Here is a 17,615-nt window from a genome sequence, read left to right as displayed (position 1 = left end):
AGGTTTTATTTATCAATTTATTTATTTTTTTTTTTTTTTGTCCCGAGTAGATTGACATTGAAATCAATGGCGAACCCGTGGACTTGCACATGAAACTCGGAGACAACGGCGAAGCTTTTTTTGTGCAAGAAACTGAAGAAGAAAATGTAAGTAGCTTTGTTGTCAGAATACTGAAGGTCTTTCTGTTTCAGTCTAACCCTCTGACACAAGTGTGTACAACTGTGCGTCCGTATTTCTGGTCCTGAATGGCGACTGTATTTCTTTTTATAATTGAGTCATTCAGTCGCAGTTTAATATTTCTGGCAAAAACACGGCTCTAAATGTTCAGTCAGTGTTTAGGTCCATTGGGTCAGAGATGGTCACAGGATCTTCAGCATTGGTGTGTACCAGGCTCAATTACAGGATCTGCGCTCATTGTTTTCCATTTTGCAAACCCGGTCAATGCAACGGACCTTATTTACCAAGCCTAACAAAACGTTATACAAAAAGGGTTAACCAGCTCACCTGTCTTGGCTAGTGGTGCATAGGAAGCACGGACACCGTGTAGTCCCACGTGCAAACATCAAAAAAAGAGGATTCCAGCTTCCATATAAAATAGACATTTATTCAAGCTTAAAATTGAAGCTCCAGACAAAACGCATCAGTGCAGAGTAAGAGGCAGAAGCAACGCGGTCTGTTCGAAACTCGTTGCTTCTGCCTCTTACTCTGCACTGATGCGTTTTGTCTGGAGCTTCAATTTTATGCTTGAATAAATTTCTATTTTATATGGAAGCTGGAATCCTCTTTTTATTCGGTCGTCCATGACAGCACCACCTGAGAGGGGATCCGCCCTTTAGGAACAGGAAACCTACAGATACAAAAAGGGCGGCACCTCTCCCACGCATCAGTTGGTTTCCTGTTCCTAACAAGGACAGAACTCCCTACAGATCGTCCGTCATGGATAACTGAATTCCCAGGCCAGCGGACCGGCTCAGGTAGTGGGGGGTTCTCCTACCTCGGTCTCGCTGGGGGCCCTGGATGCGCCACGGTGGATCCGGGTAGGATTTCCACGGCAGTGGTAAGAGCAGGCGGAGACAGGGTCCGGCGGTCACCTTCTCCATAGGGCCGGTGAGGTAAGGCGGTGTCCCCCTGTGTCTCCTTCCCCCGGGGGTGCGGTCCGTTCGGGCGGGCGCCGCCGGCGGTGTCCCACGAAGGGAGCGGCGGCTCCGAGCCGGCGGCGCAGTGCTAGCCCCTTGCCGCGCGTCCCCGCGGCCTCTGTCGCGCGGCGGAAGTGACACGGCGGAGGGGGCGGGGCCTAGCGCCGGAAGTTGGATGCCGGTCGACTTCCGGTCGTTGTGGACGCGCGCCGATGCGCGCCCGCCGCCTGAGGGGGCCGGGCACCTGAAGGGGAGGGGAGGATCACGAGGAGCGGTCCAATGGGGGGCCCGAACACCGGACGGAGTTCCTGCTGATCCGGAGGGGAAGCCTTCTTAAGTCAGAAGGCATTGCTGCTGAGGTGCTTCTGGAGGCCCAGCGATGGATACAACAGAAGCCCCCATGGACCCACAAGAGGTGCAGCCCGTGGCAAAGCACCCCAGTGACCAGCCTAAGAGGCGGAAGGAGGGACGTTCGAGTGGACAGAGCCACAGCAGTTCCTCTAGGCCAAAGGATCCTCCTGCAGCCCCCCATAATCCGGTACCTGTCCTCATCTGAAAGGGTAAGAGATCTGCGAGAATGTACCCTGATGCAGTGTCCCCTTATGTGTTTTGATTCTCAGGGGAAGAAGGCCACAGGGAAGCAGAAGCACAAGGAATGTGCCCTCTGTAGTTGCCCCTTACCAGATGGCCACCCTAAGAGATTGTGTCAGTCTTGCGTGAGACAGACGGTAGGGACGGAGATGAGGGGTAGAACGTGAGTGGAGTAAGACTCTTACACTCTTCCCTATTTATGCAGGTAGCGGAAGAAGCTCCAAGCTTCGCTACAGACCTGAGGCAGTTAATCAGGACTGAAATAAAAGCCCTATCAAAAGAAGATTCTTCTAAAAGAAGACGGGCTAGTGTGTCAGGCTCAGAATCTTCAGTCGGCCCTAGGAGGGAAGATATCTCCTCAGAGTCCTCGGCCTCCTCTTCTTCTTCCGAAGAGGATTCCAGCCGGTTCTGTTTTCCCTTGGACCGAATGGATAAATTAATTAAGACCATTAGGTCAACCATGGGGGTAGAAGAAAAAAAGACAGAACTGTCTGCTCAGGACATTATGTTCGGGGGTTTAGACCCCAGAAAGCAAAGGACTTTTCCATTAAACGAAAGAGTCCAGAGCCTGATAGACAGGGAGTGGAAAAAAACGGAAAAAAGGGGTTCTATGCCGCCTGCTTTCAAGCGAAGATACCCCTTTGAGGACCCAATTGTAAGTCGATGGGATAAGGCCTCCAAAAAGTCATCTATACCCTTCGACGATATGGCCTCCCTTAAAGACCCCCTAGATAAAAAGGCAGATTCCTTTTTAAAGGGCACATGGGAGATGTCAGCAGGCACCCTAAGGCCAGCAATAGCAGCCACGTGCGCAGCCAGATCCATGATGGTTTGGCTGGATCAATTGGACTCCCAGCTAAAGGATGGAACCTCGCGAGCTTCCATCCGTAAGTCTCTTCCAATTATCCAGAATGCTGCTGCCTTTCTGGCAGATGCCTCGGCAGACTCAGTAAGAATGGCGGCCAGGTCTGCAAGTCTGTCTAATTCGGCCTGAAGAACCCTCTGGTTAAAATGCTGGCCGGGAGATATCCAAGCCAGGTCCCGTCTCTGTTCTATCCCCTGTGAGGGTGAATACTTGTTCGGCCCCGTCCTAGACGAACTGTTAGAGAAAGCCGGGGATGAGAAAAAGAAATTTCCAAGTCTGCCGAATACATCCTGGAGACGTCCCTTTTCTAGGAAAGGGTATTCCCGCAGGAGGCAGGCCAGAGATCAGAACAGATGGGACAACAAGAAAACCAGAGGTACGGGCTTCATGTTCGGAGGAGGGGGCGCCAAGAAGGTCCATCACGGGATAATAAGAAGCCGCCCCAATGACTAGTGGCTCCGGTAGGAGGAAGATTATCTGCCTTCTACCCGGCCTGGGCCAGAATCTCAAATAGCAGCTGGATACTGGGGGTGATAGCTACAGGACTGCACCTAGAGTTCTTCTGCGTTCCCCAAGATCGGTTCAAGGTAACTCCGCTCAAATCTTCCCCGCTAGAACAAGCTGCCCTGGAGACCGAGGTCCTCGAGCTACTGGACAAACAAGTCCTGAAGAGAGTTCCAGAGGAAGAGAGGGGGAAAGGCTTCTATTCCCCCCTGTTCTTGGTCCGTAAACCGGACGACTCATTTAGGGCTATATTTAACCTCAAAGCCCTCAATAAATTCCTGGTCGTACGTCCGTTTTAAAATGGAAACGATTAACACCGCAATAAAAATGCTGTTTCAAAACTGCTTCATGGTGGTCCTAGATCTGAAAGACGCTTACTATCATATACCCATATGTCTAGCACACCAACCTTTCCTTAGACTGGCGGTTCAGTTGGAGGGGTCAATCCAGCACTTCCAGTACGCGGCCTTACCCTTCGGGGTGGCAGTTGCGCCCCGAGTATTCACCAAAGTGATGGCAGAGGTGATGGCCCATCTGTGCGAGCTAAACATTCTAGTCGTTCCCTATCTAGATGACCTCCTTATAATAGGCAGTTCAGCCGAGCAGTGTTTAGAACAATTAGAGAAAACAACGGCGGCTCTAGAGCGGTTGGGATGGCTACTTAATATCAAAAAATCCCGTTTGCAGCCATTAAAAATTCAACAATTTCTAGGCCTAACCCTAGATTCTAAAAAAACAGGAATGCCATCTGCCCCCAGAGAAGCTGCTGCACCTGCATGGTCGGGTCCTGAACGCTTCCAACAACCCCTCCATGTCCCTCAGGAAAGCCATGTCCCTGTTGGGTTCCCTCTCATCCTGCATTCCCGCGGTCCAGTGGGCCCAAGTTCATACGAGAACTCTACAGGGCGAAGTTTTATGGTATCAGAGTATTCTTGAGGGTAACTTAGAGGGTCGACTGACCTTATCCAGAAACACAATAGAGTCCCTGGAGTGGTGGCTAGAAAGAAATAACTTGTCTAGAGGGGTCCCTTGGGAGTATAACATTACCCGCGTGGTCACCACGGATGCAAGTCCTTCCGGTTGGGGGGCGCATATGGAGGAAATTCTGGTCCAGGGCCTATGGGAACGGGATCAGATACTAATGTCTTCTAATTTGAAAGAATTGACAGCGGTAGTACACGCAGCTAAAGAGCTCCTTATGTATCTACAGGGCCATCACGTACGAGTTCTCTCGGACAATCGAGTGGCCGTGGCCTATATCAACCACCAAGGCGGAACTCGATCCAGAACTCTGATGAATGTGGCAGGACAGTTGTTCCAGCTAGCAGAGCGGCATTTTTTATCTCTCACGGCTCTTCACATAAGAGGAAAACAGAACGTCGCGGCAGATTTCCTAAGCCGCAATCTGTTAAAACAAGGAGAGTGGGCCTTAAACACCTCCATTTTCATTCAGATCGTGCAGAGATGGGGTCAACCAGAGGTGGATCTATTCGCCACCAAGGAGAACTCGAAAACGAGACAGTTTTGCTCCCTAAATCCCAGGGAGACTCCTCTGGCAGTAGATGCGCTACTGATAAAATGGGACTTCAGGCTAGCCTACGCCTTTCCTCCCCTGTCTCTACTTCCTCTGGTGTTGAGGAAGATCAGGAAGGACAGGGCAAGGATCATAGTCATCGCCCCGTTCTGGCCCAGAAGGGCATGGTTCTCGAACCTCAGGATCATGTCGGTAGACGATCCTTGGGTTCTCCCGGACATCCCGGACCTTCTGTCGAAGGGCCCGGTCTTCCACCCTCAGGTGGCTGGCCTACATCTCACGGCGTGGAATTTGAGCGGTCACTGCTAAAAAGTAAAGGCTTCTCCCCAGACCTAATTGACACTCTACTAAAAAGTAGGAAAGTGGTGACAACTAAGATTTACGTCAGAATTTGGAAAAGATTCCTCCAAAGCTCAAATATAAATACTGATGATTCCGTCCCTATAGGCCAGATCTTGGAATTTTTACAAAAAGGGCTGGACTTGGGTCTCTCCACCAGTACCCTTAAAGTACAGGTATCCGCCTTGGGGGCCCTCTTTTGTTGCAACATCGCGGCTAATTACTGGGTCAATAGGTTTATCAAAGCAGCGAGTAGATCCAGACCAATAGTAAAGAATAGACTCACGCCATGGGATTTGAACCTAGTCCTCACAGCTATGACAGAAGCGCCATTTGAACCCATCTCGTCAGCCTCTATTAGGAGCCTGTCCCTCAAGATAGCTTTCCTAATAGCCATAACGTCAGCCCGTAGGGTAAGCGACATTCAGGCATTGTCTAGGCGCCCACCTTTTCTTCAGGTAAAAGAGGATAGGGTAATACTTAGACCTGACCCAGCGTATTTACCAAAAGTAGCCTCCAGCTTTCATAGGTCGCAGGAAATAGTCCTTCCATCCTTCCTCCCTAAACCAACTAATGAGAAAGAGGAGAAGCTACACACTTTAGATGTTAGGAGATGCCTCTTGGAGTATCTAGCGGCTACCGATCCCTGGAAGAAAGACAATGCCCTCTTTGTCTCCTACCAAGGCCCTAGGAAAGGTCTTAGGGTGTCCAAAAGTACACTAGCCAGATGGATCAGAGAAGCAATCTCGTTAGCTTATGCCTCAAAAGGTAGAGTAGCTCCGGAGAAATTGAAGGCGCATTCCACCAGAGCCGTGGCGACCTCGTGGGCCGAGAGATCGGAAGTCTCCATCGACCAGATCTGTAAGGCGGCCACTTGGTCCTCTCCGAGCACTTTTTATAGTCATTATAGGCTAGACTTGGGTGCTTCTGCAGACCTCTCCTTCGGTATCAGGGTTCTGCAGGCTGTAGTCCTCCCCTAAAGTAGTGATTACTCTCTGTAATTCTCTCAGGTGGTGCTGTCATGGACGACCGAATAAAGTCTTAGTTACTCACCGGTTAACGGTATTTTTCGGAGTCCATGACAGCACCCGTATATTCCCTCCCTTTAGTTTAATTTGGGTGTGCACTTCTTCCTCTTATACGTACACGGGTAATTTAAATAGTTGTGTATAGTATTGTATATAAGTTATGCTATTAACCATTGTGGTCCTCTTGTGCTCTGTAATCCAACTGATGCGTGGGAGAGGTGCCGCCCTTTTTGTATCTGTAGGTTTCCTGTTCCTAAAGGGCGGATCCCCTCTCAGGTGGTGCTGTCATGGACTCTGAAAAATACCGTTAACCGGTGAGTAACTAAGACTTTTTGATAACAAAATGTGGCCTATATATAGCATCCAGTCACACTGCAATGGTCATTTTTCCAGAATATGTAGAAATATATTAGCCAGTTTGGATACATTTACATTGCAGACTTTGTTGTTTTCAGGATGACACATGTTGGAGCATGGAGCACTGCTTGTTGTGTGTAAATGACCAGCACTATAATTCTAATCCGTCGGTTGCAGGCAGTTAGGCTGTGTTCACATGTAGCGTCTTTTTCTGCAGCCAAAACCTGTGCTCTTGTTAGTAAAAACAAAATTTTTTCACTGCATTTTTTTTACTCCTTTTGATGCAGCAGTGTTCTTGGATGCCGATTACATGTGATTAGTTAGCTTTATTCATTTTAAATGATCCAAAAACACTTAAAAAATTAGCAGTGTTTTTTGGTGTTGTGTGTTTTTTCATTGGTTTCTATACATAAAAAAGAAAAAGCTGAAAGAATTGACATTGTAAATTTTCAAATTGTCAGGAGACAAATGGCATGTGCGTGAGTTTTCTGAAATCCTCCGCCTTTGAACATAGCCTTACTGTTACATGATGGATCTTGCGTTTTGCGGTGACTTCTGATGAGTGGTGGAACAGGCACCGTATGTCATCCCTTTAATTCGTGTCTGCTTGTGTCTCCAGGAACAAGTCCCCGCATACTTGGCTACCTCACCTATTCCCACAGAGATTCACTTTTTTAAGAATGTCCACAGCCACGTGCCAAACTCTCCAGAAGACATGAAGGCCTCCCTGTCCTCTCATATTTCTGAGGCTGAGAATATGCTAACTGGATCTGTGAAGAAGAAAAAAAGGAAGAGAAGGCGAATAAAACATGACAAAAAGGAAGAAGTCCCCATTCCTCCAGGAGTTGAGGAAATCTTTGACATTGAATTAAGCTCAGATGAAGAAAGTCTAGTTCATCCTCAGAGGTGACTATAGAGCAACGCCAACACCGATATAGAACATATTGGCCAGCAGCGTGAGGGTTACTTATGGGTGTAATGGATGCCGAGGTGTAGGGTTGTCATCTCTATGCATGATCATTGCTGGCAGGCATCACATCCAATACGATTCAGCAATACAAAAATTAACCAGCTCACCTGTCTTGGCTGGTGGTGCATAGGAAGCATGGACACCGTGTAGTCCCACGTAAAATTAGCAAAAAAAAGGATTCCTGCTTCCATATAAAAGTTCCAATTTATTCAGGTATAAAAATAGAAGCACCAGACAAATCACATCTGTGCAGAGTGAAGAGGCAGAAGCAACGCGTTTCGAACAGACCATTGTTCTTTTTCCAAGCTCTTGGAAAAAGAACAGCAGTCTGTTCGAAACGCGTTGCTTCTGCCTCTTCGCTCTGCACAGATATGATTTGTCTGGTGCTTCTATTTTTATACCTGAATAAATTGGAACTTTTATATGGAAGCGGGAATCCTCTTTTTTTGCTTGATCACATCCAATACACGTGTTGTAGAGAGAATCCAGCACCTCTATTATGTTAGTCCAGTTTTTATTCTAATATTTAAAACCACGGCAGCTGTGAGCAAGCACGAAGATTACTTAGAGCAGCATCGTAACTGATGCATTTCTTGCTCACTCCGGATCCCCTAAGCACAAAACATGTTGTAACTAGTGATCTGCGAACACGAATGGTAAAGTTTGGGGTCCTTACCAGACACCTACTGTCCGTTCATGGACTCTGAACCCTGACTTCGCCCTGAGGTTCGTGTTCTGCAGCCCGCACAGTTTGTTGAAAGGCTGCAGCGTAGCCAATCAACAAGCTTTTCCTGTGTAGGCACTTCCAGCTCAATCACAGCCATGATATGGAGTCTCCCTTATATTCTTGATAACCAACGCAGGTAAAGCAGACAGCTGTTTTGTTTTTGTTTTTTTTATTATTTAAATCCTAAAAAAAAAAATTGCATGAGGTCCCCCTATTTTTGCTAGGCAGCCAAACTAAAGCAGACTGCTATGGGCTGGTGTTCTCAGACTAGGAAGGGGCCTAGATATTGGCCCTCCCCAGCCTAAAAATAGGAGCCGGCAGCCACCCCAGAAAAGGCCTATTAGTTGCTCAAATTCTGACGCTTTGCGCCCGACTTCCCATTTGCCCTGGTGCGGTGGTAAGTAGGGTAATATTTTTGGGGTTGATGTCAGCTGTGTTATGTCCTCTGACAGACACACACACTCCTTTACTTGAACAAAACATTGCCTGACCTGCTTTTACTAATTTAGTAATGTAAAAAAAAAATTATACTCCCCTGCCTGCTGATAATTCATACTGCTCATGTCCCACAACAAGCTTCAACTCTTCTTCATCTGGTTGCGTTGCTGAGCGGCGACAAATGTTACAGTTCAGCTACCAGCCTGCGCTGAGCGTGAGAACGCGGCTGTGTTTGACCGGCGGTGACATCATTAAGGTTCTTGCCGGTCACATGCACAGTGCTCCTCTCTGAATTCAGAATGCATACACCCCGGCTTCAGAGAATCAATGATGAGCGGGGAAGACGCTGCGCACTTGCACGATGTAAGAATAGCACCTGCGATTTCGCCGGTGCTTGTTTGTCATGTTAACATGCTTAGTGGGCTGACTAGTTTGGGGACACTAATGCCCCCTCGACTAGTCGAAGCCCTCATTTACAGATCATAAACGGACTTTAGAAATACTTTTATGTATGTACTATAACACTGGCACTGTTAGGCAGTGTGTCTACATATGCAGATGCAACCGCTGGTGGTTCTATGGGCACGGGGGGAACCTGACAGGTTCCCATTAATTGAAAAAAACACTCCTTGGGCATTTTACCCATTTATTAATGTAAAAACCAAAGTTATACTCTTCTCTGTAGATAATCCATATGTCCCACGACAGCTCCAACTCTGCTACATCTGGATGCCTTTCTGAGCAGTGACATAAGTAGTGTGACTGCTCCGCCTGGCATTCAGGACACACTGAGCTGACCATGAGATCCTGGCTGCATGTGACCTGCGGTAACCTAAAAGCCCCTTTACATTTAGCGATGCACCAGCGATCCCGACCACAATATGACCCGGTCAGGATCGCTAGTGCATCGCTAAATGGTCGCTGGTGAGCTTCCACACAGGCAGATCTCAGCAGTGACGCAGCGGTCGTTACTTAACTTTCAGACGCGGCGATGATGATGTCCTCCGCCCGCATCCACACGTCGCTCGTCGGCCCCAGCAGGAAGCGCCTGACGAGAAATGGACCCGGCCGATCTCTCGCGATCAGCGATAGCCAGCGGGGGAGCCGGTCGCTAGCAATATCGCTGCTGCGTCACAAAATCGGTGACGCTTTAGCGATATTGCTAGCGATATCACTATGTGTAAAGCCCCCTTTAATGACGTCACCGCCGGTCATATGCAGTCACATTCTCTTGCTCAGCTCACCACTCAGCAATGCAACCAAATGTAGCGGAGTCTGAGCTTTTTGGTTTTTTTTTTTCCTGACTGCTTCAGGTGTGACATTTTTTCCATCCACATTTTTGTTTAAAAAAAAAAAAAAAAAACACAAAAAACCCACAGATGTAAAATGCTCAATCAATATACAAGTGAGATGAAGGTATAAATTGGATAATGCCTACAATTCTGGCTTCTAAGTCCCAATAGTTCAACTGTTTCACCACATGAGGGCGTGCTAGTCAAACATTTAAAGACTTATCGCAACTGCATGTCAGCAGTTTTTTCTGTCTTCCCATTCTGTTTTCTGCTATCTTCTGGGGTTTATTTCTTTTGATTTTTTTTTTTTTTTTCTTTTTTTTACTTGATGGAACTTCTTCTCACAAACCTCCTGTAATCTGCTCCTTCCATATTTTTTTTTTTTCTTTTTAAATTTATGTTAAGAATATAGATTCAAAGCGAAGATGCTATAACATAGCAGCTGTACCTCCCAAAATTTTTTTTTTTTTTTTTTTTTTTTTTTTTATCAATTGTATATCTGATTATTACTGAACAGCGCAGTAATTAAAATTACGGATGGTTATCAAGCCAACACCTTTTGATGAGGCGGAATTAACCCCTTCACAATGGAACCAATTTCCATTTTTGCATTTCGATTTTTTTTCTCTCCTTCTTCCCAAAGCTATAACTTTATTTTCTCTTTCCCCCATGACGGCACCACGGACAGAGGGGATCCGCCCCGCGGGGACAGGAAGCCTACAGATAAAAAGGCGGTAACTCTCCCGCATCAGTTGGTTTCCTGTCCCCATAGGGAACCTACGGACTCACCGATCGTCGTTGGATGCCGGGGCCGACCAGTCCGGGCGATGACAGCGGGGTTCCCGGTCCCGGCTGGGGTGGTGACCCGAGGCGCCACCGCCGGAGGTCAGCGGGCCTCCAGGGTGTGCGGGGGGGAAGAGGCGGCAGAACACTCCAAAAAGACGGCCTCCCCCCGTGGTACATGGCCGGGCATAGGAGGCCGCAGGCACGCTCCAGGGACAGTGAGGCACAGGAAGTATCCAGAGAGTCGGGGCACCGCAATGCATCCCTGGGAGCGGAGAGTGCACGCAGGCCCGGGGCCGCCACCACCGCAATGCACCTCTGGGACCGATCTCAGAGAGCACGCGCGGGGCCGAGTTATGTCAGCGCCGGGCACAATGCATCCCTGGGAGCCCGGAGTGCCGGGTGAGGGAGGCAGGGACGACGTGCACCCGGAGAGGAGGAAAAAAAACACGCTCCCCCAAGCGGCAATGGCCGGGAGGGGAGGGACCATATTTAAAGTCACTGGGCAAAAGACGGCTGCATCTCCTGGGAGCATGAGCGAGCCTCCAGATGAGCAACCGCAGCTGGATATGCCCTCCGACACAGGGCACCAGCGGCAGCCGCGGCAATCACCACAGCAACAGCAACGCCGGAAGAAGGATGCCAATGACCAGACGCAGCAGCCGTTCTGAGTCCCGTCGCAGTAAAGAGTCCAGTGGGGCAGTGGCCCCAAAAGACAAGCCTTCGGCAGACCCGGTGGCCCCTCCAGATCCGGTATCCTTCTTCGGCTTGGTGGGTAAGTGGACTACGTGAATATACAAGCTGTAACTAGGGCCTCCTTCTCTTCTAGGGGAAGAAGTGCACGCAAAAGGCCAGCCACAAGATTTGCCCACTTTGTAAAGAGGAGCTTCCCACAGGGTGGGGGGAAAAGGCTCTGCCAAGCGTGCATTGATCACACGATTTGTAAAGAATCTCCGAGGTTCGCCTCTGACCTCAGGGCCCTAATCAAACACCTGGTAGAAAACACTGTTAAAACCCTCCAGGGGGAAAAAAAAAAGCATAGCAAGGCTAAAACCAGGGACCCCCGAATCAGACCTCAGCGATAGGGAGAGCGAACCTTCAACATCGAACTCAGACAGTTCAGCATCCGACTCCTCGTCCTCTGAAGAAGAGGGTCGTAGCTGTTTTCCTATTGAGGAAATGGATAATTTAGTAAAGGCAGTTAGAACCACTATGGGGCTGGTAGACACCAGACCCAAAAGAACTATCCAGGACGCCATATTCAGTGATTTGGAAAGAAAAAAAAAAGCATTCCCCATGAACGAGAAGATCTTAGCATTAATTCAGAGAGAATGGAAAAGGCCGGAAAAAAGGGCCTCCTTGCTCCGAAAAGGAAATACCTCTTTGAAGACCCAAGCTGCTCGTATTGGGAGAAAGCGCCAAAGGTAGATGTAGCCATAGCGAAAGCATCGAAAAAATTTGCTCTGCCGTTTAAGGATATGGGAACATTAAAAGATCCCATGGACAAAAAAGCAGAAACATTCCTAAAAGGTTCCTGGGAGGCAGCCGGAGGTGGACTGAAACCCGTCATAGCTGCCACATGTACAGCGAGAGCATTGATGGTGTGGTTACTCAGTTGGAGGAACAACTGAAGAACAAAACCCCAAGAAGCGAGATTTTAGACTCCGTCCCATTGATGAGAGGAGCAGCGGCCTTTCTAGTGGATGCATCTGCAGATTCAATCCGACTAACAGCCAGGGCAGCTTCATTTTTGAATTTTGGCAAGGAGAGCACTCTGGCTCAAGTGCTGGATGGGGGACCTGCAGACGAAATCCAAACTTTGCTCCATCCCCTGTGAAGGTGAATTCCTTTTCGGCCCCACATTGGACGATATCCTGGACAAAGCAGGGGATAAAAAGAAGTCTTTCCCCAACCAGTCCAATTTTCCCCTCAAAACGGTTTCGGAGCAGGAAATTTATCCAGAGAAAGCTGCCAAAAAACTCCCAGGATAAATGGGAGGACAGAAGAGGGAAAGGGAAAAGGTTCAGGTTCGGGAAACCAGCGGACAAGGAACAACTCCAATGAAGGTGTCTCCCAGGTAGGAGGAACATTGGGCCACTTCTTCCCAACCTGGGAAAATATATCAAACAGTTCCTGGATCTTAAATGTGGTAAAAACAGGCCTCAAATTTAAACTTCCACACCTCACCCAAACCCTCTTTTGTAGTGACCCTGCAGAGACGGTCAGGGGAAGGACAAGACGCAGTCCAACAAGAGATTCAGACCCTGGTGGAGAAATCAGTGATTCAAGAGGTCCCCCACCGGGAAAAAGGAGAAGGCTTCTATTCCCCTATCTTCCTAAGAAGGAAGCCAGACGGAACATTCAGGACAATAATAAACCTGAAAAAGTTAAACAAGTGCCTCATAATCCATCCATTCAAGATGGAAACAATAAAATCTGCAGTAAAAATGCTGTTTCCAGCCTGTTACATGACGGTACTCGACCTAAAAGACACGTACTATCACGTCCCAATACACATGGACTACCGCCAGTATCTCAGGATAGCAGTCACTATAAGGGTGGAGATAAGGCATTACCAATTCAAGGCTCTCCCATTCTGGCTGGCCATCGCACCAAGAGATTTACAAAAAACATAGCGGAAGTCATGGCACACTTAAGAGAACAGGACATACTTATTAGTCCCATACTTGGACGACTTTCTAGTGATAGGCAACTCCCCTTCTCACTGCAGGGATCAGCTGAACAGGACTATGGAGACACTGACCAGCCTAGGTTGGCTGCTAAATCTGCCAAAATCTCGGATAGTCCCGAACCAAGTACATGAGTACCTGGGCATTACCATAGACTCGCTCAGGCAAGAATGCCGCCTCCCAGAGGGGAAAGTGATACACATGAAACAGATAGCGACAGGGACAAAAACTCACACAGCGACAACTCTGAGGAAGGCCATGTCCCTGCTCGGCTCAATGACAGCCTGCATCCCGGCTGTGCAGTGGGCTCAAGCCCACACAAGGAATCTCCAGTGGGAGATACTGGCCGCAGAGGTTTCTCTTCATGGAGATTTAGAAGGGCGGTTAAACATCTCACTCGAAACAGCGCTCTCACTACAGTGGTGGACGGAATCATCCAACCTATCCCGGGGGGTGCCTTGGGTATTACCGATGTCTCGAGTCCTTACCACAGATGCAAGCCCCAGGGGGTGGGGGGCTCACTTAGACAACCAGGTAGTGCAAGGGGTCTGGTCGGAGGACGAAGAAGCAACCTCCTCATACATGAGAGCTCTTAGTGGTAAAACACGCCCTCCTGTATTTTCTGGACTCCCTCAGGTCCCACCACGTAAGGGTGTTTTCAGACAACCGTACAGTAGTGGCTTACTTGAACCATCAGGGGGATACAAGATCCCGTGCCCTAAGGGAAGTGACAAAATCAATCTTTAGTTGGCAGAAGAAATCTCAGCTCACTGACCGCACTACACATAAAAGGAGCAGACAAAGTGACGGCAGACTTTCTAAATCGCACACAACTAAGACCAGGGGAGTGGGAGTTGAATCAGAAAATTTTCACTCCGATCACAAAACTATGGGGAACACCTAACATAGATCTATTCGCCAACAGGACAAACCGGAAGGTGAAAACCTTCTGCTCCATAGACCCCTCCGGGAACCCGGTAGCCCTGGCTGCCCTCATGATCCCCTGGCACTTCCCCCTTGCTTATGCGTTTCCACCAATAGCCTTAACTCCTTCAGTTCTGAGGAAGATTCGGGAGGATAAAGCAAGGGTAATATTAATAGCCCACTTATGGCCGAGAAGGACGTGGTTCTCGTGGTTAAAGAGAATGTCCATCTCCGACCCTTGGGTTCTCCCGGATATCCCGAACTTACTCTCCCAGGGCCCAGTACTGCACCCTCAGGTGGAGAACCTACATATGACAGCCTGGAATTTGAAAGGGCTCTGTTGAGCAGCAGAGGCTTCTCAAAAAATTTAGTGTCCACTCTTTTATGGAGTAGGAAACCGATAACCACTAAACTGTACGGGAGGATCTGGAGGAAATTCCTCTAGGTATCAAACACCAGGGCAGGGGGGAAGATACCTCTATCAAAGATCTTAGAGTTCCTGCAGAAGGGCTTAGAGCAGGGGTTAGCTACCAGCACATTGAAAGTTCAGGTGGCAGCACTAGGGGCCCTTTACAACTATGACTTAGCAGGGAACCGTTGGGTGGCCAGGTTCATTAAGGCGGCCGGTAGATCCAGACCTATGCCTTCCCTAAACACTCCTCCCTGGGACCTAAACTTGGTCCTCTCAGCCCTGTCCAAACCTCCCTTTGAACCGTTGCAAGAGGCTCCACTAAAATTGATAACACTCAAGACTTCCCTCCTGATAGCCCCAGCGTCGGCCCGTAGAATCAGTGACATCCAGGCCCTGTCAGCCTTCCCTCCATTTACACAGATCCTAGAGGACAGGGTGGTACTTAGAATAGACCCAGACTACCTGCCAAAGGTAGCATCCCGATTCCATAGAACTCAGGAAATTTCCCTCCTCTCCTTTTGCCCCAATCCCAAAAACAGGGGGGAAGAAGTGTTACACACATTAGATGTGAGAAGATGCCTAATTGAGTACCTAGCGGCCACCAGGGAGTGTAGGAAGGATAGGTCTCTGTTTGTCTGCTTCCAGGGATCAAGAAAGGCATCAAAGGGCACGCTTGCGAGGTCAATAAGAGACGCCATCACCTTGTCATACTTGTCGCAGGGGGCGGACGTCCCAGGCAGAATAACAGCCCATTCTACAAGAGCGGTGTCAACTTCCTGGGCAGAGAGAACAGGCGTCTCCATTGAGCAGATATGTAGAGCCTCCACTCGGTCATCTCCCTCAACTTTCTTTAACCACTATCGGCTGGACCTAGCCACTTTCTCAGACTCAACCTTTGGTAGAAGGGTGATGGAGGCAGTGGTCCCCCCTAATAGATAGTCTCTGCAAATCTCTCTGTGGTGCCGTCATGGGGGGGAAAGAGAAAAGCGTAGTTACTTACCGTTAACGATATTTCTCTGAGCCCATAACGGCACCCGTATATTCCCTTCCTACACGTGTGGGGTGCGCACTTATTGTAAATAGTCTAATGAAATAGTCACATGGTGTCTCCTCTACGCAGTTTAATGATAAGTTGTTTTTTCTTCAAGTTGTTCTGTTAGTATTAGGCTGAAGTTCCTTTGATGCTCTGTAAAACAACTGATGCGGGAGAGAGGTAAAGCCTTTTTATCTGTAGGTTTCCTGTCCCCGTGGTGCCGTCATAGGCTCAGAGAAATACCGTTAACGGTAAGTATCTACGCTTTTTCTGTCCACGCAGACCTAGGAGGGCTTTTTTTTTTTTTTGTTATTTTTTGTGAGTTGCACTTTTGAATGACACTGCATTTTACTACATAGTGTACTGGAAAATGGGGGGGGGTGTAGTGAAATTGTGGAGAGAAAAAAAATGCAATTCTGACCTTGTTTTTTGTGAATTTATTTTACGATATACATTTTGTGGTAAAAATGACCATTCCACAGGCTTCTCATTAATATGATTACGGCGATAACAGATATGTCCAGTATGTTTATTATTTTAGTGGTGAAAAAAAAAAATCAAGTTTGCAAAAAAATAAAATTTAGTTTTGTGTTGCCATTTTCTGAGAGCAATAACATTTTTATTTTTCGGCCGCTAGAGCTGTTTGACGGCTTATTTTTTATTTTTTTGTGGGGCAAGATGACTTTTTTTATTAACATTTTGGGGTGCATGTGACTTTTTTTTTATCTTAAATTTTTGTCACTTAGTGTTTACCGATCAGGTTAATTGTTTTTATAGAACAGACATTTCTGAACATGGTGATGCAACGTGTATTATTTTTTAAATATCTTTATTTTCAATAGGGGAAAAGAGGGGTGATTTTTATTTATTTTTTTTCCCTATAGTTGGCCCCCTTAGATGACTTGACGCATTTGATCACTTGTGCTATATATGGTTATGTCACAGCATTGCTGCATATAGCAGAAATCATGGTCTCCTTTGAAGCTTGGCCACAGGCAGGTTTCAAAGGAGCTCAGTAATGACAGGCAGTGGGGTTATCAGCTGACCCTGACTGTTGTGGCGACCCGCCATCACGTCATGGGCGCACATATGCCGGCTCGTGTTAAATGCAGCTGTCAGGGATTGACAGTGGCATTTAACAGGTTAACAGTAGCGGGTGCAGCACCGCTCCAACCGCAATTATTGATGGCAGATCTTGGCTGTAATATGCAGCCATCACCTGCAAGGTACGGCACAGGCTCACAGTGTGAGCCTGCTTCCAACATCCGCCATGCATGTACGGTGGATGTCTTGAAGGGGTTAAAGGAAATGTCAGTAGAACAAACCCTCCTAAGCTGTCTATATGGGCATGTAGGTCATAAGAAGCTGAATAAACTGATGCCTTGATATCTGTGATCTAATGTCTCATTCCAGAAAAATCCACGTTTTTCTTATATGTAAACGAGCTGATCAGGAGTATGGGGAGGATGCTGCCTGGAAGATAACTCTGACTCCAGAGATTATTTTACATGACGGGAGTTATCGGTGTGAGACAAGTAACTGACACATGCTGGAAAACTGCCACAGCTCCTGTACCCTCCCTGAAATGAAGTGGTGACGCTAGAGTCAGGGGGCTGTGCTCATCCCTACTGTGTCCCTCCCTGCGAGCCGTGCGATCTGCCCAGTGACTGCGCCTGCGATGTCTGCTCAGATCAGTAATAATCATCCGGAAGCAGCAGTGTCACGATACCGGGCGTGCAGGAGACCAGTGAGGTCACTAGCGAGGGTGGCGCTATTCTCTTGCATGCCGGCTAGTCTGACACTGCTCTGCTGCTAGCTGATTACCGATCTGAGCTGACAACAGGGCGTACAGATGGCACAGCTCGCAGGGAGGGACACGGCAGGGACAAGCCCTGCCCCTGAAACGTGCAGCACTGATGATGCTTCATGTCAAGGAGAGGGAAGGGACTGTAGCCTCTGCCCCCTGCTCTGATGACGGTTTGTTTGAGTACA

At 48.2% G+C, this 17,615-nt stretch overlaps 1 protein-coding gene across 2 annotated transcripts in view; it reads left to right on the top strand.

Annotated features, from left to right (window-relative positions):
• LPIN2 (lipin 2) overlaps window positions 1–17,615 on the top strand; it is a 120,898-nt gene that overhangs the window by 34,047 nt on the left and 69,236 nt on the right. For both annotated transcript variants that reach the window (XM_073550890.1, XM_073550889.1), the window contains exons 3-4: window positions 51–146; window positions 6,974–7,260. In XM_073550890.1, the coding sequence (XP_073406991.1) occupies window positions 51–146; window positions 6,974–7,260 (383 nt within the window). The remainder of the gene's footprint in view (window positions 1–50; window positions 147–6,973; window positions 7,261–17,615) is intronic.

Source organism: Dendrobates tinctorius, unplaced genomic scaffold, assembly GCF_039654945.1.
Source record: "Dendrobates tinctorius isolate UK_male_01 unplaced genomic scaffold, ASM3965494v1 ptg000171l, whole genome shotgun sequence".
NCBI classification, from domain to species: Eukaryota; Metazoa; Chordata; class Amphibia; order Anura; family Dendrobatidae; genus Dendrobates; species Dendrobates tinctorius.
The sequence above is the reverse complement of the archived record's forward strand: the minus strand, read 5'-3'. Positions and strand labels throughout refer to the sequence as shown.